At 35.6% G+C, this 23214-nt stretch overlaps 1 protein-coding gene across 3 annotated transcripts; it reads right to left on the reverse strand.

The window, feature by feature from the left end:
- Positions 1-14906: 14906 nt before the first annotated feature.
- LOC120148326 (protein ENHANCED DISEASE RESISTANCE 2-like) lies at positions 14907-22198 on the reverse strand. 3 transcript variants are annotated; one of them, XM_039161478.1, is made up of 21 exons: positions 21937-22198; positions 21022-21096; positions 20849-20902; positions 20696-20761; positions 20557-20615; positions 20163-20320; positions 20029-20075; positions 19854-19951; positions 19223-19309; positions 19057-19121; positions 18884-18955; positions 18282-18428; positions 17849-18159; positions 17565-17628; positions 17286-17461; positions 16883-16984; positions 16679-16729; positions 16419-16562; positions 16214-16309; positions 15963-16064; positions 14907-15258 (listed from the first exon to the last, which is right to left on the reverse strand). In XM_039161478.1, the coding sequence occupies exons 1-21, from the start codon at positions 22090-22092 to the stop codon at positions 15166-15168; spliced, it is 2223 nt and encodes a 740-aa protein (XP_039017409.1). In that variant the 5' UTR covers positions 22093-22198; the 3' UTR covers positions 14907-15165. The 3 variants fall into 3 exon arrangements, with proteins under 3 accessions (XP_039017409.1, XP_039017410.1, XP_039017411.1); XM_039161479.1 differs by having other exon boundaries at positions 15166-15258; positions 19235-19309; XM_039161480.1 differs by having other exon boundaries at positions 15166-15258; positions 20163-20293; positions 21937-22195.
- Between the last annotated feature and the right edge of the window lie 1016 nt (positions 22199-23214).

The raw sequence follows: 23214 nt of genomic DNA on the forward strand, positions 1-23214 counted from the left end.
ATACCAAACAGTTTCCAAAAACATAAAACCAACGGAAGGGACTAGCGAGGTTGTAAATGATATTTTGAAGAGATAATAACATTAGTGATCAAAAACTCATATAATATATGATTTTAATTAATTTTTTTCGGATTTGTCAAAATGACCAACAAAATCGTAATGCGATCGCTAATTCACAACGCGATTATGACTATCGTAATGCGATTTTCCAATTTCGCGTTGCGATTTTCCCAATTCGCAATGCGAATAAGTAAATCGCAATGCGAATAAGTAAATCGCAACGCGAATAAGTAAATCGCAATACGAATACGTAAATCGCAACGCGAATACGTAAATCGCAACGCGATTAAGTAAATCGCAATGCGAATTAGGAAAATCGTAATGCGAATACGTAAATCGCAATGCGATTTACATAGCGCCATTCGTATTAACGCGTATTTTTTTTTCAAATCCCAAACACGAATTTTTTCTTAATACATCGAAAACTGAACCGTCCACAGTAATCGCAACTCATAACCTCAAACCTAAAATCACAACACTCAGTCTCATCTCCATCTCTCACTCTCTACGGCAAAATCCGTCCCCATCTCCGAAGATTTCCGTCCCCATCGCCGGCGAAATCCCTCACAACCATTCACGGTCAGAAATCCCTCACAATCATTCAGAAATGGAAAATCAACCTCCGAGGGTTAGTTTTTTTAATTATTTTTATTTTGAAATTTTTGCATTATTTTAGGTTTTTCATATTGAAATTTATGATAAGTTTACTGGTAATTTCAATAATAGATTAACCATTTCACTTAGATTTCTTATTAAATTCATTCGATTGCTGCCAATACTGCTAAACTGTTTAGCCTGTGAAGTTAGTATTTGTCTTTGTTTTGTCTTTTGGTTGAAGTAATGCAGAAGAAGAATAGTTTCGAGAATGAAAATCGCAACGCGGAAATAACTATCGCAACGAGAGAATCGCAACGCGAAACTAAAATCGCATTGCGATTTTCATTTCGCGTTGCGATTCTCTCGTTGCGATTTTCATTTGCGTTGCGATTCTCTCGTTGCGATAGTCATTTCGCGTTGCGATAGTCATTTCGCGTTGCGATAGTCATTTCCGCGTTGCGATAGTCATTTCCGCGTTGCGATTTTCATTTCAACCAAAAGACAAAACAGTGTTGCAAATTTTAGTTTCAAGAATAAACTACTATTTATGTTTATTGTTTTTGGTATATCTTCACAGTGTAGTTTTTGGTATATCTAACTTGGTATGTTTATTGTTTTTGTAGAAATTTTTTTCGGCTTCATTGACATTAAGGAATAAAGTTAGCCTAGCCACTACAATTGCTTCGAAGCTTTCACCTGCACAAAGAAAATTGTTTGAGGAAACCTGCTTCGGGCCATGGCTGAGAGTACAGCATCCGGGTGGAGATGCTAATTTGACCCATTTGTGGCTTCAGACCATGACTAGCGATCTACCCGACAGTATACAACGTGGTGAGGAAGAGATATGGTTTCATTTTCCACCGGCGTATACTTGTTTTGGGCGGAAGGAGTTCTGTTTAATCACTGGTCTACGATTCAGACACGATGATTTAGGCCGGTACACTCGTCATATCACCCGCCCATCATGGTTATCCAGGGTTTTTCCTGATGAGTCAATAGAGAAGCCGAACTTACACGTCGACGACATGAAGAAATTGTTTAATAAGAAAGATGGTTTTACTCGGATGAATGACGTCGATGTTGTCCGAGTATGCCTTCTACTACTTTTGTATGCCGTATTTTTAGGCAGAGAGGCCAGACAACCTATTCCTTAGGAGCTAATATTATTGGTAGAGGACCTAAATGCATGGAATCTGTTTCCGTGGGGTTCGTATATATGGAAAGCTACCTGGACTAAGTTGTCGTCTGCCTTTGATGACCGCAAAAGTTTGCGGGGCGATGGGTCGAAATACACTTTGTCAGGCTTTGTTTGGGCCTTTAAGGTAAGAATTTCTATATAATGTTTTCAAAATTATAATTAATTATTTAACAATTACTAATGTTTGTTATTATATTGTTTGTAGATTTGGATATTCGAGGCTTTCCCCAGCATGCAGACATATGCATTAAAAACCTCAAATGATATTCCTAGGGCTATTTCCTGGAAGAGGAAACGTCTGTTGGATTGGGAAGACTTAATACCATATGCGACAATAAATAATATAAGTTAACACAAATATTATCATATATAAACAAGTTATTAATAGTAGACGTTTAACTTTGTTTGAGTTTTTATATTTTTAGGAGACCAACATTCCATTAATGAGACTGACACCCACGGATGCTGAGCTTGCCACTGATTGGTGGCAAGCTAGTCAGCGTTTTCTTGATGGCACGAATGATGAGCAACCTCCACTTCCTCCACTTCGAGAGCCATCACCTGATCGACCCGACTATACACCTCTACAACGAGAGCCATCACCTATCCCGTCACATCATCGAGCCTCTTCTCCACCATGCACCATCACCTCATGATAGGCGACCGGCAAAGATGCCACGACTTCTATCTCTCTGTTCTCCACCTCCACGGGATGAGTCAAGGGAGTTACGTGATGAGGTCAATGTCTTGCGTGAGGAGATCGGTACTCTACGCGATAACGATGGTGCATGGCGTGTGGAGGTGTCTACTTTACGTGGTGAGGTTGCCACTCTACGTGAGATGGTAGTATCGTTGCAGAATGAGGTTCATACTCTACGCAACGAGGTAAGTTTAAGATTTTCCATATTTAACTTGATGATAAATTTACTCGTAATTTCACTTAAATTAACCATTTCACTTAGATTTCTTAGTAAATTTATTCGGTTGCTGTCAATACTGCTAAACTGTTTATTAACACTGTGAAGTTAGTATTTGTCTTTTTGTTTTGTCTTTTGGTTGAAGTAAATTTATTCGGTTGCTGCCAATTCTGCTAAACTGTGTATTCTTTAACACTGTGAAGTTAGTATTTGTCTTTGTTTTGTCTTTTGGTTGAAAGTTTGAAATATATTTGTCTTTGTTTTCACTGTTTAAATATCATGTCTGTTTATTTACTGATATTTGTATTTAATTATTTAGCGGACCGATAAGGTGGATGCTTTACGTCGGGTTTTTCTTGCACGACAAAGTTCACGTATCAGACGGCGTGCACGTGCTATTAAGTCTCCGTACACCCCAATAGTGCGAAGACACCGCAAGAAGAAGCCCGACTCGCCTATCATCCCTCAAGAGTCCACTTCTATCGTTGAAGAGGCCCCTATCATTCCTCGAGAGTCCCCTTCCACCGTTCAAGAGGCCACTGTCATCGTTGAAGAGGTCTCTCCCACCATTCAAGAGCCCGATTCACATGGCGTCATATGTAGGATTCTTGAGAAACCCTCTGACGTGCCGGACATGATGGATTCAAGTTGGCTCTCGTATGAGTTACCGACCAGTACCATACCGGTATCTGAAGTGGAGAGGAAACAACTACCGGACATAATTCTGGATAACACCCTTTGGGCTAAGACCGCAGTTGATTTTTATCTACATGAGCGGAGCCAGGGGTGTTTCACTGACATATGCAAGCTCAACGATGATATCTATTTGTTTCTTGATCGGTCTTGGTGGGGCGTATTATTAGGGGTCGAAGACAATGACTATTTCGATGGAGGGGTAAGTCTTATATTTTTCTTATATTTTAATTTGATTATTTTTTTTAAATTTATGTAAGTTACTAATATATGTCTTTTTTTGTAAAACAGCATATCGATGCGTGGGTGTCACGTCTTCTAATAATTAGGAAACTTAAGGAAAATAAAAGAAATACATGATATACAATTATGCCGACGTCTTTTAACGCCGTTCACTTGAAGAATCAACGAGATGAATCATTTGCGTTGGGCAATGGACAAGCTAAATTTTATCCTGCATGGTGGGAGGTCGATAAGGTTAGTGTTTATTTTAGATTGAGTTTAAAGGTATTCATAAATAAGTGCGCAAATGAATGAATTATTACTTATGATTGCATGTGTTTATCCCTGTTTTGGAACGTAAACTTTGGCTTCTCGTCGAGCTTCAGATCCCATCCCTTAAGGCAATAGTATATGACAGCATGATAAATTACATATCATTGGCTGATTTAAGAGATATTATTAAGGGATGGAGCTCTCATTTGACTAAATTCTTGGATGCGATAAATTATTGGACTCGTTCTGGAAACAAGAAGCCAAAGAAGCTCAATATTACAGTTAGCAGAGACGAGACCGCACCACAACAAACGAAAGGACCCAGAGGGGATTGTGGTCCTCTCGTATGCTTGGCGTTGGACCGTTTGATCACAGGAAGTATAAAGTATCTACCTCCCACCGATAGAGATAGAGCTGCAGTAGGCTTGTGGTTTCGGCATTATATGCTAGATCGATATATACGAGACGCTGCCTACATGCATCCGTGTTATAAAAATATCCATAAACAATTGGTATGTTTATAGGCTTGTGGTTTGAAAATGTTTGGTTAAGTACCTAGAATTCAATAATTTGTTGTTTGTAGGTTTTAGATGTGTAGAAAGTGTTGTTTGAGCAAATGTTTGGTTTATGCAGGTTAATCTCAGAAGTGAGCTGCGTGAAAATGATGTATGGCTGCAAAAGTTGATTCAATAGTAGATGAGGAAATAAGAATTATTACTTATTTTTTGATTGTTTAATTGATTTGTAAAATGTGATTTGTAAAAGTTGATTTGTTTAATTGATGTTAACATAATTCTTATTTGTGCTTGTTTAATTGATTGAAATGTAATGGTTGATTTTGTTGATTTCAATCTGCATTATGTTGAAGGAAAAAATTACTATCGTAATGTGAAATGAAAATCGCAACGAGATAATCGCAATGCGAAATGAAAATCGCAACTAGAGAATCGCAATGCGAAATAAAAATCGCAACGACAAAATCGCAATGCGAAACTAAAATCGCAACGTGAAACTAAATTCGGGTTGCGATTTTCATTTCGCTTTGCGATTCCCTCGTTGCGATTTTCATTTCGCATTGCGATTATCTCGTTGCGATTTTCATTTCGCATTGCGATAATAATTTCCGCATTGCGATAGACATTAAGATGATTGCGAACGTCATTTCCGTGTTGCGATAGTCAAATGATTGCCTAATAAGTGATAACAACTGAACAGATCATAGTAATTTTCAAACTCAAGTTACTAATACATGCCTAACTGAAAATGTTAAAAGTTCACACATAAATCTACATAATACAACGTTTGCATTTAAAAATCACCTAAGTTAACAGTCCCAAAAGGTGAAGCCAGTTGTGATTGGGATTTTAAAGATGATTGCGATTTTGATTGCCTTTTTCTTGACACCATATGAGCTTTGGATTTTGATGATGATCCATATTTTGGTAGAGGAAAAGATGATTGTGATGGCACTGGTGATCCACATGTCAACCTTGTATGACCACTTTCCTTGCACCGACTACATGTCGATCTCTTATTCTCTTCACCCTTAGAAGGTATACGATCGTGACTTTTTGGTTGGCCAGGTAGCCTTCTGTCCATGGTTGGTGGCAAAACTGTTTGTAAGTCATCTGGTATGTCCCACTCAGAAGGATGTGGAATAGGGTAGACAATCTCGGCATAAGTCTGTCGATATACTTCTGTAGTGTAGCAATCCATAGCGTATGTGCTTGAATCATCTTGGTTTAGATGAAGAGCAACTTTTATAACATGGCCACACGGATAACTAGATGTTTTCCATTTCATACAACTACACGTCCTTGCATTTAGATCGACAAGCCCATTTAAGTTATTATCCAGTACTTCAAACAAAGTGTTTGAACATGGTTCAACTCTCCATGACGTTGACTTCATAACATATTTCGTTATCTTTTTTTCAGTCCATGGTGTAACACGATGTTCCAATGTTCCTGTAAATTTAAATAAATAATACTTAGTAAAATATATGATAAGTTACGAATTCAAAGAAATAATACATGCATGGTTTCTTTTCTTGTAGTACCACTGTTGAATAGAGGCTCGAAAAAACTCCATTAACATAGTAATGGGTAATTTCTGGGAATGACGACTTAGAGCGTTGATTGATTCTGCACTATTAGACGTCATGAAACCATATCTTGCTCCAAGTTGATGTACTCTTGACCATCTTTCAAACCCGACATCTTCTAGTGTTTGAGCACACTGAGGCAAAACACATCTTAAACAGTTTATATGCTTATTGAAATCCACTTTCCGATAAGCTTTTACAGCCTTCCAGTATGTCCATTTGTGCTTTTTTATACCAGCAGACCTTGATTTTAGATTTCTATACAAATGAACACCACAAAGTCCATGAAAAGCATCTGGGAAACACCTTCTAACAACGTTGTCAATTGAGTTTACCCTATCAGATATGATTGTCAGATTGCTAATAGGACCTATGCAATCCCTAAGATGCCCCATAAACCATGTCCATGAATCAGAGGTTTAAGATTTGCCAACCCCGTAAGCTATTGGCAATATCCCATTGTTAGCATCCATGGCTATTGCTAATAAGTTTACTCCAAGGTATCGACCTTTCAAATGTGCTCCGTCAACTATAATAATTGGGCACATGCAAGTAATAAATGAACGAATCTACAAAATAATATACACAAGAAATATAATCATTTAAATGTGAAATACATGTAACTAACAAAAATGAGTCAACAGAATTATATTGATTTACTAACCGCAGCACCAATGGTGATAAACAGCAACTCAAAGCATCCATCTCTATCTGTTTTGATATGAGTTACCGACCCAGTATTTTTCAGCTTTAAATTGTGACAATAAGCCGGCAGTTGGGCAAACGATGCTTCTGGCGACCCCCTCAACAATTCCAAGGCATAACATTTGGCTCTCCAAGCTTGAGAATATGATATACTAATCTTGAACCGAGCATTCATGTCAGTCATAATTTCATGTCCCCGATATACCCTGCCATTCAAAAACATTAACTCAGCCAGAAAACCACCCAACACCTTTTTGTTTGCCTGTCTATGGTGAGGAAAAACTTGGGTTCTTGAACATGTATGTTTATCAATAAAAGTCCTAACTTGAAACATTTCGCAATCTTTTATCCTCTTTGCAATCATACGCCACGTACAGTTTTTGTCAATCATACACCTTGTTTCGAAACTATCTTTGCTTGATTTGTTAACTTTTAGTTGATAGCCATCTTCCACATATTTCGTATACAAAGCTATCTTCAAGTCTTCCTTTGTATCAAAACAATCATATTTCTTGATACGAATAACTTTTGTGTAACAATCAACTGCTTTCTTTACCAACTCTTCTTCCGGTATCTGAAGTAATTCTGGCATATTCCAGTTATACTCCCGTGGCATTTTCTTTTCTTCGGGGACTTTTTCTTCTTCTTTTTCTTCTTCAGGATTATATGAATTACAGAATGAATGTTCAACATGTTCATTCACAGTCATAACTTCCTCCTCATTATCATCAACAACATCTTCCTCGGCAACGGTTGTTTATCATCAAAATTTGGGTATTGACCAATATCAAAATCATTACACGCAGGGTATGTTTTTTCTTTTGAAACATCATCAAAATCCGAGTATTGACCAATATCAAAGTCCGAGTATTGACCAAGATCAAATTTCGAATACTGACTAGTACTCACAATTTTTTCTGTTGGCTCATCATCGTCTAATTGGTCAAGACGAAAACCGGAATTTGGTGCTGAAAGTTGATTGGGATTTGGATTAGAGAAATGTTGTAGGTTTTGAGAAAAACTTAGTTGATTACTACCCGCTACTGACCCAACAATACTACTTCTAGGTTCAACAACATACAATGTAACATCATCACTTGAAACACTAATGTAAGCAATGAATCGTTCAACATCTTCATTGTCGGTTAACAAATAAACTTTACAATTTCTCTGATAAGATAGCCTAAATCCACTTAGGGGCTCTAAATTCAATTTCTTTGAAACACGTAACATTAGAGTTTCATAAGTTAACTTTTTTAATGACAATTTTAGTTGAAGATTCATGGGTAAAGGCATATATTGTAAAACACCATGAACATTCTCCCATGACCCTCCAAAACACAAATCTATCCAAACATGATCAACATTAGATGATTTCATGGTTGTAAATTAATTTACTAAACAAACGAGCTGCGAAACAAAGACCTGTTGCCGGATGGGGAAGGATGTAGGAACGGATGTCGCCGGAGAGAGTGATAGATGGAGATGGAATGAGTTGCAATTTAGGGATTTAGGTTATGAGTTGTTGCTGCTGCGTAGATATATACACAAAAAATTTGTGTTGCGAAACTAAAACCTATTGCGAACTTTGAAAATCGCATTGTGATTCTGTATTATCGCGTTGCGAAAGTAAGTATCGCGTTGCGATTTTCCCAATTCGCAATGCGAATAAGTAAATCGCAATGCGAATTTGGAAAATCGCAATGCGATACTGACTATCGCAACGAGATAATACAAAATCGCAACGCGATTCTGACTTTCGCAACGAGATTCTGACTTTCACAACGAGATTCTGAAAATCGCAATCATCTTCACAATCCCAATCACAACCGGCTTCACCTTTTGGGACTGTTAACTTAGGTGATTTTTAAATGCAAACGTTATATTATGTGTATTTTATGTGTGCACTTTTAACATTTTCAGTTAGGCATGTATTAGTAACTTGAGTTTGAACATTGCTATGATCTGTTCAGTTGTTATCACTTATTAGACATTCATTTGACTATCGCAACGGGGAAATCGCAACGCGAAAATGGCTATCGCAACTAGAAAATCGCAATGCGAAATGAAAATCGCATTGCGATTTTCTCGTTGCGATTTTCATTTCGCATTGCGATTTTCTCGTTGCGATAGTCAGTTTCGTGTTGCGATAGTCTGTTTTGCCTTCAATATAATGCAGATTGAAAATCAACAAATCAACTATTACATTTCAATCAATTAAACAAGCACAAATAAGAATTATGTACACATCAATTAAACAAATCAACATTTACAAATCATTTTACAAATCAATTAAACAATCAAAAAATAATAATAATTCTTATTTCCTCATCAATTATTGAATCAATGAATCAACTTTTGCACCCGTACATCCATTTCACGCAGCTCACTTAAGGATTAACCTGCAGAAACCAAACATTTGCTCAAACAAGACTTCTTACACATCTAAAACCTACAAACAGCAAATTATTGAATTCTAGGTACTTAACCAAACATTTTCAAACCAAAAGGAGTATATATGTTAAAAAAACTTGCATTTGACTTACCAATTAACAATGGATACTTTCATAATGCGGATGCAGGTAGGCAGCGTCTAGAATATATCGCTCTAGCCATATAATGCCGAAACCACAAGCCTACTGCAGCTTTATCTCTATCGGTGGGAGGTAGAAACTCTGTGCTTCCCGTCGTCAAACACGCCAAGCACATGCATACGAGAGGACCACAATCCCCTCTGGCTCCCGACGATTGTTGTGGCACGGTCTCGTCTCTGACAACTGTGACATTGAACTTCTTTGGCTTCTTGTGTCCAGAATGAGTCCAATAATTAGTCTCATCCAAGAATTTAGCCAAATAAGAGCTCCATCCCTTGATAATATCTCTCAAATCAGACAGTGATATGTAATTTATCATGCTGTCATATACTATTATCTTCAGGGATGGGAGCTGAAGTTGGACGAGAAGCCAATGACGACGTTCTAAAACAGGGATAAACACCTGCAATCATAAGTAATAATTCATTTATTTGCGCACTTATTTATGAACACCTTTAAAAAATTTAAAAAATAAACACTAACCTTATCGACCTCCCACCATGCAAGATAAAGTTTAGTTTGTCCATTGCCCAACGAAAATGATTCATCTCGTTGATTCTTCAAGTGAACTGCGTGAAAAGCCGCCGGCATTATTGTATATCGCGATTTTTTTTTTATTTTTCCTAAGCTTCCTTATTATTAGAAGACGTGACACCCACGCATCGATATGTTGTTTTACAAAAAAAAAGACATATATTAGTGAATTACATTAATTTTTAAAAAAATTAATCAAAATCATATATAAGACAAATATAAGACTTACCTCCCCATCGAAATAGCCACTGTCTTCAACCCCTAATAACACACCCCACCAAGACCGATTAAGCAACAAATACATCTCATCGTTGAGTTTGCTTATGTCAGTGTAAAACCCTTGGATCCGCTCATGTAGATAAAAATCAACTGCGGTCTTAGCCCAAAGGGTATTATCCAGAATTGTTTCTGGTAGTTGTCTCCTCTCCACTTCAGATATCGGAAGGGTACTAGCCAGTAACTCATACGAGAGCCAACTCTCATCCATCATGTCCGACAACGGTGGGGGTTTCTCAATAATTCGATATATTACCCCATGTGAATCGGGCTTTGGAATGGTGGGAGGGACCTCTTCAACGATGACAGTGGCCTCTTGAACGGTGGGGGGGACTCTTGAGGGATGATAGGTGCCTCTTGAACGATTGGAGGGGACTCTTGAGGGATGACAGGTGAGTCGGGCTTCTTCTTGCGGAGTCTTCGCACCATTGGGGTGAATGGAGACGTAATATCACGTGCACGCCGTCTGATGCGTGAACTCCGTCGTGCAAGGAAAACCCGACGTAAAGCATCCACCTTATCGGGCCGCTAAAAAAAATTAATACATAAATCAGTAAATAAACAGACATGATATTAAACAAAGACAAATATGTTTCAAACTTGCATTGTATTCACCCAAGTCATTATTCTATCATAGTTCACAAAATGCATCACATAACATTCCAGAAGTAAGCACTTATATAAACATTTAAAAGGACAACATATATAAACATTCAAGAATAAGAATAGTTTACTTTCGCAACACGAAACTTACTTTCGCAACGCGAAAATGACTATCGCAACGCAGAAATGACTATCGCAACGCGGAAATGGCTATCGCAATGCGAAATGAAAATCGCAACGACAAAATCGCAATGCGAAATGAAAATCGCAACGACAAAATCGCAACGCGAAACACAAATCGCATTGCGATTTTCATTTCGCGTTGCGATTTTGTCGTTGCGATTTTCATTTCGCATTGCGATAGCCATTTCCGCGTTGCGATAGTCATTTCCGCGTTGCGAAAGTAAACTATTCTTCTTCTGCAAATTGAAACTTGAATGGATTGCATTACTTCAACCAAAAGACAAAAACAAAACCAAAAACAAATACTAACAAAAACAATTTAGCAGTATTGGCAGCAACCGAATGAATTTATTAAGCAATCTAAGTGAAATGGTTAATCTAAGTGAAATTACGAGTAAATTTATCATCAAGTTAAATATGAAAAATCTTAAACTTACCTCGTTGCGTAAAGTATGAACCTCATTCTACAACGATGCTACCATCTCACGTAGAGCGGCTACCTCACCGCGTAAAGTAGACACCTCAACACGCCATGCACCATCGTCTTTGCGTAAAGTATCGACCTCCTCACGCAAGGCATTGACCTCATCACGTAACTCTCCTAACTCATCACGTGGAGGTGGAGAACAGGGAGATAAATGTCGTGGCATCTTTGCCGGTTGCCTATCTTGCGGTGATGGTGGAGAAGAGGCTCGATGATGTGATAGAATAGGTGATGGCTGTCGTTGTGGAGGTGTATAGTAAGGTCGATCAGGTGATGGCTCTGGGTGAGGTGATGGCTCCCGAAGTGGAGGCTGCTCATCATCTGTGCCATCAAAAAAAACGCTTACTAGCCTGCCACCAATCAGTGGCAAGCTCAGCTTCCGTGGGTGTCAGCCTCTGTAATGGAGTGTTGGCCTCCTAACAATATAAAAGCTCAAACAAAGTTAAACGTGTACTAGTAATAACTTGTTTATAAACATATGGTAGTATTTATGTTAACTTACATTATTTATTGTCGTATACCGTAGTAAATCTTCCCATTGCAAGGTCTGTTTCCTCTTCCAGGAAATAGCCCTGGGAATATCATTTGAAGTTTTTATTGCATATGTCTTCATGGCGGGAAAGGCCTCAAATATCCAAATCTACAAACAATATAATAACAAACATTAGTAATTGTTAAATAATTACTTATAATTTTGGAAACATTATATAAAAATTCTTACCTTAAAGGCCCAAATAAAGCCTGTCAAAGTGTATTTGGAACCATCGTCTGGCAAACTTTTTCGATCATCCAAGGCAGGCGATAAATTATTCTATGTAGCTTTCCATAAATACGAGCCCCAAGGAAACAGGTTCCACGTATTTAGGTCTTCTACCAATTTGATTAGATCATTCGGAATAGGTTGTCTGGCCTCTCTGCCTAAAAAGCCGGCATGCAAAAGTATTAGAAGGCATACTCGGACAACATCGACGTCATCCATCCGAGTAAAACCATCTTTCTTATTCAATAATATCGTCAGGTCTTCCACGTGTATATTCGGCCTCTCCAGCTCAGGAAAAACCTGGGATAACCATGATTGGCGGGTAATGTGTCTAGTTTACCGATCTACATCATCGTGTCCGAAGCGTAGACCGGTGATTAAGCAAAACTCCTCCCGCCCAAAACACGTATACGCCGGTGGAAAATCAAACCATATCTCTTCATCACGACGTTGTATAGTATCTGGTAGATCCCTAGTCATGGTTTGAAGAAACAGGTGTGTCAACATCGCATCTCCACCGGGATGTTGTACTTTCAGCCATAGCCCGAAGCAAGTATCCTCAAACATTTTTCTTTGTGCAGGTGAAAGCTTCGACGCAATTGTTTTGGCCAGGCTGACTTTATTTCTTAAGGTCAATTAAGCCGAATAAAAGTTCTACAAAAACAATAAACATACTAAGTTAGATATACCAAAAACTACACTGGAGATATACCAAAAACAATAATAAACATAAAGAGTAGTAGTTTATTCTTCAAACTTAAATTTGCAACACTGTGAATTTCTTATTTGTCTTTGTTTTTTCGTTGAAGTAATGCAATTCATTCAAGTTTCAATTTGCAGAAGAAGAATAGTTTCTGAAAATGAAAATCGCAACACGAAAATGACAATCGCAACGCGAATTTGACTATCGCAACGAGAGAATAAAATCGCGTTGCGATTTTGTCGTTGCGATTTTCATTTCGCGTTGCGATTCTCGGTTGATTTAATAAGCAATCTAAGTGAAATGGTTAATCTATTATTGAAATTACCAGTAAACTTATCATCAATTTCAATATGAAAAACCTAATAATAATGCAAAAATTTCAAAAAGAAAATAATTAAAAAAACTAACCCTCGGTGGTTGATTTGGTTGATTTTCCATTTCTGATTGTGAGGGTGGCTCTGAGAGACGGAGATAGACGGATTTCGCCGGAGATGGGGACGGATTTCGTCGGAGATGGGTGAGAGAGTGAGAGATGGAGATGGGACTGAGTTGTGATTTTAGGTTTTAGGTTATGAGTTGCGATTACAGGATATACTGTGGATGGTTCAGTGTTCCAATATATTAATATTTGTGTTTGGAATTTGAAAATAAAATACGCTTTGCGATACTAATGGCGCTTTGAAAATCGCATTGCGATTATGTATTATCTCGTTGCGAAAGTCAGTATTGCGTTGCGAAATTAAGTATCGAGTTGCGAAAGTCAGTATCGCATTGCGATTTTGTATTATCGCGTTGCGATTTTCCAAATTCGCATTGCGATTTTCAAAATTCGCATTGCGATTTATTTATTCGCATTGTGAATTGGGAAAATCGCAACGCGAAATTGGAAAAATCGCATTGTGATAGTCATAATCGCGTTGCGAATCTGGAAACTGATTTACGATAATAGAGATCGCGTTGCGAATCTGGAAACTGATTTGCGATAATAGAGATCGCGTTGCGAATTAGCGATCGCATTGCGATTTTGTTGGTCATTTTGGCAAATCCGGAAAAAGTTGGTTAAAATCGTATATTATATGAGATTTTTTGGTCACTGAGGTTATTTTCTCTATTTTGAATTGTAAATTTGAAGCGGGGGAGGGGGGATAATGGAGCTCAAATTATAAGAGTAAAATACATTAAAATTTGTTTAATTATGTTAATATAATTTTTATGATCATTAAATGAATTTAATAATCATTTTATAATATTTAAAAATTTATTGATCAAAATGATTTAATTAATTTAATAATATCTTATACAATTTTTTTTTAAAAATTTTGTTTGTGTGTTATAGGGTAAATTACAAGTTTAATACTTAAATTATCGGTTTTAATCTATTTTAGTATCTAACCTTTCAATGTTTTCAAAATCATACCTAAATTTTAGTTTTTATTTCATTTTAATACACTTGTTCAAAATGTAACATTAATTTTTTTTAAATTAAAAGTTTATATATTAAAACATATCAAAACTGATAGTTTAGGAATTAAATACGTTAAATTTTTAACGGTGGGGTATTAAAATGAAATTAACACTAAACATTAGGTATGATTTTAAAAAAAAATTAAAAGTTTAGACATTAAAATAGATCAAAACTGATAATTTAGATACTAAATGTGGAATTTACCCTATATTATAATATGAATTATTGGGTCTGCCATGTATTTTCGTATTAATGATGTAAGCATAAATGTAGAATCAATTAAATATATTAATATTATGTCTGTTTATTAAATTATGATTTGATTTCCATATTATGTGTTAAACTCATATGCTCTGTACTTTGTTTCTCGTAGAGACACATCATAGATTGCGAAAAAGTATGTACGTCGGTACTACCCTGTACTTTTGGATGGGCAACCCGTCAAACCCGTAAATCTGACCAAAATCCCGCCGGGTTTAAATTTTGGACCATATTTCCTGATTTTTAGAAAAGAAAATAACGCAGCAAATCAATAAACACAAAAACTTTAAACTGGATTTCTAAAACCCACTAATTTAAGGTATATGCAACAGCTAATTTTCCATCCCAGTTATACAATGAAATCTACAAACCACAAAGTTAGAAATGGCCAGTTGATTAAATAATTTAAAAAAATAAATAAATAAAGAATGCAACTCTGTGCAGCAGCAATGCCATAAAGCGATAATATGATTGTGCTGTTCTTCATTCATCACCCAAGCTTCTTAATCAACCTACCCTAATACTTCCACAATTCAAACTTTTACCGTAACCGATCTTGTTGCATCCAAATGGTTCAACCGACAAGTCCCAAGAAGATACTCCGGCAGTTCCTCTTCTGTATTTGCCTGTATATTATAGTGGTGAAGCCATAAATTTTTTATAGACTATGTCAATATAAAGCATAACATTACTTTTATCTAAAGTAATTCATATATTTTTAAAATTTAAAAATATAATAACAAATATATATATGGATTAAATCTAGAAAAAATATATTAAATGAATCAATATAATTTTCTTAACATAATTCATACATGTTTTTTATTTAGGGTAACTAACTATTTTGTCACCCGCCTATTAATTAATTTTTGTCTTGATCACTCAACTATTATTTTTCAAAATCATATCTAACCATTACATTTTCTTTCTATTTTGATTACCCACCGTTAAAAAATTAATAATGATGTTAACATGATATTTTTCTTAATTATTTTTCAATCATGACATGACATTATATTATGACGACTCGTCAATATACCGTTAAATTTTAAAAAACGAGTGATCAAAACAGAACGAAAACATAAATGAAGTGTGATTTAAATAAGTTATAATTATGTGAGTAATATAAAAATTAAATAATTAATGAGTGACTGAATAAGTCATTTACTCTTTCTTGGGCACAAGGTGGGCCATGGCCTAGGTAGATCTAGGCTTGGATACGCCCCGATGTATATATGTGTATATATAAATCTTAAGAACATTTTTTCAGTTTAAATTACAAGTTAATTTATTTTTTTCCGGGGTGTCAAATCTTGTTTTTAAAATTTACCTGGATCAAAAATGCCATTTCAATAACCAGATTGTTGAGGTAACCAAGCACGAGACTGACCACGCCTCTTGCCACCGTCGATGACCCAATGTCGATCCCAAGCTGAAGTGATGGATTGCAAAATTTCAGTGTAGCAAATGTCATACATGAACTCTATGCAATTTTAAACCATTTTTCGAATTCATTCTCCAGGTTAATTGTGCTTGGCCCCTCCGAAACATACATATAAACGCAGTTCATAAATCGTTTACCTCCAAGTAGTTCTTCCCACGGAAATAATTAATTTCCAAAGCCTGGCCAATGAGACAAGCTTTCTTTCCAACACTCTGTTTGACTATCCACGACCCCTTAAAAAAAATAAACTCAACGTCAGGACCTTGCTTTACGAGTCTGCTTCGATTAATGTATAACCAAAGATTCCCAATCTCAACTGCATAATGCTGTGCATGTACCAACCTTTGATATGTATGGGATGAGCTTAAACCTTGAATTTCTATATGCATTGTCACCGTTGATGAAGTTATACAGCAAAGGTGAATCTTCCACTGGAGTATTCATCTTATAGTATAGTGCTAGGGTATATGTTGTTGAACCTGGCACCTGTATCGCAGTTAATAGTTCAGTTACTTTAAATGCTTCAGAACCCATAAGAATGTTGATAAACATTACAGCTTGACATAATTAAATGTAAGCAAAAGACTAATAGAGAAAAGTACCTGTATGTTCACAATGAAGAAAAACTCTGGCCCTCCCTGAGCAGCATATTTCTGCAGATAAACACTTTCGTAATTTTTTTCTGATCTACCAGCAACATATAGCAAATGCAACAAGTACAATTGAGCTTATAGGTGACTCATACGAAATGACTTCTAAACTGCAATTAACAAAAAAAAAAAGGTAATGACATATATAAGGGAAACCTGAACGATGCTCCCAGGACGCCCTCCTAAATCATCTTCTCGTTTGTCAGATCTTAGCCAATCTGCAGCGACCATTTGCATTAATGTTCCCTTCGCTTTAAACTGGAAGAAAACGAGAGCAAGGATATAATTTTAAGTTTGATTTTCAATTTAAGGAAAGCCAGAGTGGATTGGATAGAGATATCCAGGACACCTAGAAATTGATCAACATATGATATCTGCAATTAATTGCATCATAAAAATGTTTGGAAAACATGGAAGGACATGTATATCATTTAGAGTTCATCAAAGACAAAATGCCAGTACATGCAAGATGGCATAAAGAAAACCATCATAGAACACAGCAGCTGAAACTTTCGTAGTACACTTCAGCACTGTGTCATTGTAACATTTTTCTTCATACCTTCTGACGATCTTCTAGGTAATTCTCCCCACGAATTAAAAATGTGGAGGGTTCTGCTTCTGTCCAACTGCAAGGTAATGTACAAGTTGGATCCTTGTGAAGAGTGTTACCATAGGAGCAACATATGCCATCTACTCTTGTCATGTCTTGCAAGTCCATGTAACCCCTCTTCTGGACTGCAACATACGATGAAGTGGAAGCCATCAGCACTTTATCTTTCTAAAAGTTCTTTGTTTCTAAAATATAATAGTACATACTGATCATCCAAACAGTAACCACCTGCAAGATCATGCAACTTTTTCACAAAAACAGCAGCAGTTGATAACTTTGGTTGGCGCGTATCCTGCATATTTCAGGCACAAGAAATCATGTGAGAAAATTGAAGCAAAACATAAACAAACAAAACCTTTAGTGGAGAAAAACTCTATTAATATGGCGACAAGAAAAGGAATATGAAAAATGAAAAAGCTCAATAGTTGGTCATATCCTCTATGAGATATGAAGCACCAATAACTGCAAATTCATTGTTATGTAGGAATCAATGGTAACTACTTTGACTCTACCTGAGCGTATACTTCAGGACGAAAGTCGCAGTCCCATCTATCTATTGATTGATCATAATCTGTTGGCTCTGGAGCATCAAAGAATTCATCGGCAGCATCACTAAAACCTACCAGACTTGAGTGCTCTGAAGATGCCTTTTCTATTCCTTCACTCATATTTTCCTCTGATTTCCCAGACTCTATCTGTGTGCACATATCAACTACACTCTCCTCTTCACTCTGTTGCAATCTAACATTTCGTACCCACTCTCCAGATGAAATATCAGTGGAAGGATATTTTCCTTGTTTGGCTTTGAATAACTCTCTTAATGCTGCAAGTACAAGACATAAATTCCTAGCAAATTAATGCCTCAAATGATCACAAAAAGTCATAAAATACTCAATACACACACACGCACATACCATGCAAAATTATGACAGAATATGTGATTACCAGAAACTCTCTGAAGCATATGGATGGTAATAGATCGGGCTGCAGAAGTTTGAAGATAAGATTTCCAGAATTTCCAATCAATTGCAAGCATGTGTTTTACAACCGAATGCTTTCCTTCATTCAGAGGAGATATGACATATCCACCACCTGCAAGTAAGTTCAAAACATACCCTCGGAGATTAAAAACATACCCTCATAGATTGACTTTTGATTTTTCAGTTTTCAATATAAACATTTTCTTCTTTCCTTCAATAGAAATCAAAAGCACATCATATGCCACAGCCTATAAATTTCTGTGGTATACAAAGGACGAATCATCAAAATAAAGCGATGGAACATGAACTTATTAGCAGTATTCAAACTAAAGCCAAACAATGCTTCAACATAAAAATACACAAAAAAGTCCCTGAATAAATGCATTTCTTTCATGCGCGTAAGATGCTTATGAAACAAAGGGTAGGAGTATGCTAAATTTTAACCTACAAGGCTAAAACAGTTCATGGCACCTATAATGTATTATAAAATGTATAATAGTAGGACATAGAGAATTCGGAAAGATGCAGGCAGTTCTCTTTTAGTCATATGTTTCAGGCATACATTACTTTTAAGGCAGGCACGGACATAGCTTTTCTGTGGTGGGCACTTCTTGTGAAACACCGAGTGGTACAGAATAACTGTGATAAAATCAAATCAAGGAAATCAGTTTGCAATTTCAAATATATATGTCATGACTTCTGAATATAAGTTTTGAGAATATCCTCAAAGCAATTGCTACCATATGTTCCGTCATCTTCCCTTCTCCAATATCGTCGCAACAAGATATCTCTCCTTTTCATTCTCCTGAAACTATAATTAGTTAGTGAATATATATATATATAAACAGAAACCTCTAACTTGCAAAACATAGTGAAAAAATCGAGTTTGGAGCTGATAAAGGTAACCAATCACTATACAGCATCTTGTGAACAATGTCAGTATGACCATCAAGATGTTCGACCACACTACCCTTGTAGAAACAGAAGTCCCATCTGCAAGGCAATTAGTAAAGTTCCATTGACTTGAGAGAAGGAAAACATTTCAGAAAAAGTCAAATACATTGCAAGGTGAATAAAATTCTAACTCTACAAATCTTTAAAACATACTGGAGAGCATCAAATGGAAAAATAATAAGTAAAATAGATGCAATAAAATGCGCCAAGTACACATATCAAACCTATACATGGTATCATTATCAAAGCGCGGATTTCTTTGTATAGCTTTTTTCGAGCTATTAAACAAGTTTATAAGAGTTTTTAAACAAATTAATGTCCGTATTAACAAAAGCAAATATTACATTATTTCTATTTCTGTCATGCATCAAAACTTAAGTTAACATTTATTCTCCATTACAAACTCAGTGGAGAAAGCTCCAACTGCGCATGAAAAATTATTCAATGTGAAATGGCAATCATGATGAGGTCAGTTCTAAAGAATTGCAATGATAGATCTAATACGAATCAAATCAAGCCATGGCTCTTCCAAAAGAATACAAGAGCTTAATTTAAGGAAAATACAGAATACTGGGCAGATTACTCTGATCTTGAGGGTCCAAGAGACATAAGTGTCTGGAAAATGGCTTCTGAAGTTCCATCTACAACGCCTACAGCCATGATTGCAGGATGGTCATCCCACTGCCAATGAGAAAGGGGAGAAATGTCAAAATGCAATTGCATGAAAATCATCAACTGATGAATCAAAAGGAACCAACCTTTCCATGAGAATCCCTATCTTTAGCTTCTTTAAACAATCTAAGACCTGCATCGCATCATGGTTTTAGTCGAGCAGTTTTAGTCAAGCAGTTATAGCTATCTCAAAATTCACAAATATTTTTTTTTTAATTACCATTCTGACAGCCAAAAATTGTCCAAGGCGACGGTGCTACAATGTCAGATGTCACTCTGTCCATCTTTGTGGACGAACAAAGTGTCCAGTCAATAGAATTGTTATGATTTGCATTACCGGAACAACTCGATCTGCATGCAAGGAGTCCTTCTAAGAAACTGATATTTATAATAGGGTATAAATATGAGAGAATACAAGGTGATAAAACAAGCATTAAACCCTCTCACAGTCATCACTAGTAAATATTCTTAGCAAATCCAACTAAAGTTACTGAAGCAATTAGCACAGAAATCAAATTGTGACAAAGCATAGGTGAGCAGACAGCTGAAAGCCAGAAATTTAATATATATTAAATAGTAATGCTGGATGGTTGCTCATTGTTATACACTTATACCTGAAGGACTGCCATCTGCTCGTTAAACAAGCAACATCTGTTCCAGGGTATGTACCACCCTGCATTAATAGAATAAAATCTCATGTCATGCCAAAAATTTATGATGTGCATTAACAATAGGAAGCAGATCGTTTCAGACCTTTGAAGCTGTTTCCTGGAAGGATTGAATCCATCCTGCTGTTTCTTCAGGACTACAAGCTCCTAGCTGTAAAATTGATTCCACGTCTCATACATGAAGGTGAAAGTATCATGCATGTCAACTAAAAATCGTTTTGTGAAATATGTGCCTCACCTTAAGTTGATCTTTGGGATTAGAACTATTATAGAGGGTGAAAATGAAGAATACCTACAAGTCAAACAAAGAATTGTCCTTGAAAAATCTCCAATGGCATGAACCAATCGGAAATCATAAGCCAATCAAGAATTTTATCACAGTCCAAGAAAAAGAACACATAATTCACATACGTTTCTATGAATGCTCTCCCTCCCGTTGTCTGTTACTCGAATGCAGGAATCAATAATAGCACTTCTACCAGGTTTCTGAAAGATAAATCAAGGCCCAGTTCTTGGGCTTATTAAAATCGTCAAGCATAAAAAAGAACAGTCTACAACTAAGAAATATATATATATATATATATATATATATATATATATATATATATATAAAGAAAATTAACTAAAAACTGAATGTGCACCTAAAGATCATCTTATCATCCTTATTTATTCATTCATCAAAATGTATGCATCACACTGTATAATTATGCTTAAAGTGTAGCTAAGCTTGCCTGGCTTATGGTTATAATCGAATCAACTTAACTTTCATTAAAACCTAAAAATTAAACAGTAAAAAGACTGTGCCATATGACAGCTAAAGTAAAATATTCCTTCTTATAGTTGACTGTACAATTTCCCCAAATGTGTACCTATAAAGAGTTATAACCTCCCCCACCCAAGAAAACAAACCCAAAAAGAACTACGAAAGGCTGCTCGAAGGAAAGAACCAATTCAAGAAAAGAGCAAAAGAAGTCAGCTACATAAAAAAAAAAAACTAAACTATCAAAGTACTCGATGAAAACGCGTTTGATATGATATGTTAAAGGCATATTCAACTAATCCATTAGTAAGCAACTAAAATCATTATTAGATATATAGATAAAATAGTATAAGAAAATCAATAATAAACGAACATTTTTTTTAGAAGTTATACTACTAAAAACTAATTATTCACTTACCAGAGCAGTTATCCATTAATAAGAACTTAAATTGAAAAAAATGATATTAAAATTTAATGCCATTAGTTCTTTACAACATTTGTTAAATGAGTAACGGAATTTGCAATATAAGCTTCTTAACAAACAAAAAAGAGGAAAAGGAAGAGACCTGGAGATTGGAAACGGGCTTGGATTTGAAGCTCTTAAGAAGATGATCTTCAAGAACAAAGTAACGTTTCCTTGAGTACTGTAATCCTATCCGATTCGAACGAATTATATGTAACCATCCTTCCATTTTTACTTCTCCGATCTGTGAACCATCCATTTTTTCCTTCTTTTATAGCAATTTTTTTTAAAGAGAGGGAGATAGAGAGAGAGAAGAAAAGTATTCTTCGGAAAACAGAAAGCAAACAAGAGAACCGATATGATTTTTGTTTTTTGGCGGTGAAATTAGTGAAACTCTTTTCTTCTTAAATGCCAAAAAGTAAACAACCAATACTCCTCCCCCATTAAAGTTGTCCATTAATTTTGATTATAATTATTTTAAATAATAAAATTTTATAATATTTTTAAAAATAAAATATATTTTATATTTTTACTAATAATATTTTTAAAGAATAGTAAAAATTAAAATTTTAATAAATAATAATTTTAGTAAACGGAAAAAATTAATAATTAAGGTTAATAAAAGAAACTCTCGCGATTTCAGTATCTCCCTCAACGGTGTTTTTCCTTTATAACGTTGTCCCTTCGTTTAAGAAAACTGAAAGATCGAAGCGTACGTGAATCATGATAATTGATAAATCAGACAAGGATTGCCAGGCGAATGTTCAAATCTTCAAATTACATTATTACCCTTTCCCTTTCCCTTTCATTTGAAGTTGAAAAGTACGCTAACTTCTGCAGCCAATCATGTACTTTCCGTTTCTGTTTTTACTAAAATTTAACTTGAATTTTTAATTTTCTAAAAAATGCCAAGTGGCAACGGGCAAGAAGTGAACTGATTTTTTAATTTGTACTAATACAAAAAATATTTTTCTTACATATATAATATAATATTCAACGAAAGTGCCGTGATTTTAGGGAAATATACTTTTCAGCACAACTGACAAGTTTATCGCTTTTAGTCATTTCGAAATTTGATACGTTTTTGCCACAAAAGTATAATTCCATAAGGTATAAAAAATCAAGAAGAAATTGTAGGTAAATCTTCACTAGTTGAGCCCAAGAAGTTTATTCATAATTATAATAATTAATTAAGTACATTATTTTTAATATCAATTAATTACATTTTTTCTTGCGTACTTTACACGCCTAAATGCCTACTTGTAGGTATCACGAGTCATAAAATACCTTCTTAGATATATATATATTCGCATAGTATACATGGTCTTCCATGATGACAAAAATTATATGAATTAAAATAATTAAAAAAATAGTGTTTAAT

This window comes from Hibiscus syriacus, unplaced genomic scaffold, assembly GCF_006381635.1.
Source record: "Hibiscus syriacus cultivar Baekdansim isolate YM2019G1 unplaced genomic scaffold, ASM638163v2 tig00110956_pilon, whole genome shotgun sequence".
Classification (NCBI taxonomy): Eukaryota; Viridiplantae; Streptophyta; class Magnoliopsida; order Malvales; family Malvaceae; genus Hibiscus; species Hibiscus syriacus.

What these genes read in the sequence shown, in the direction of transcription:
- LOC120148326 (XM_039161478.1), bottom strand. Translation starts at nt 22,092, where the DNA reads ATGGATGGTTCACAGATCGGAGAAGTAAAAATGGAAGGATGGTTACAT. An exon ending in ATAGGGATTCTCATGGAAAG is followed by an intron (nt 19,952 to 20,028) that starts GTTGGTTCCTTT and finishes TCTCATTGGCAG; the next exon opens with TGGGATGACCATCCTGCAAT. An exon ending in CTTGGACCCTCAAGATCAGA is followed by an intron (nt 19,310 to 19,853) that starts GTAATCTGCCCA and finishes ATTGCCTTGCAG; the next exon opens with ATGGGACTTCTGTTTCTACA.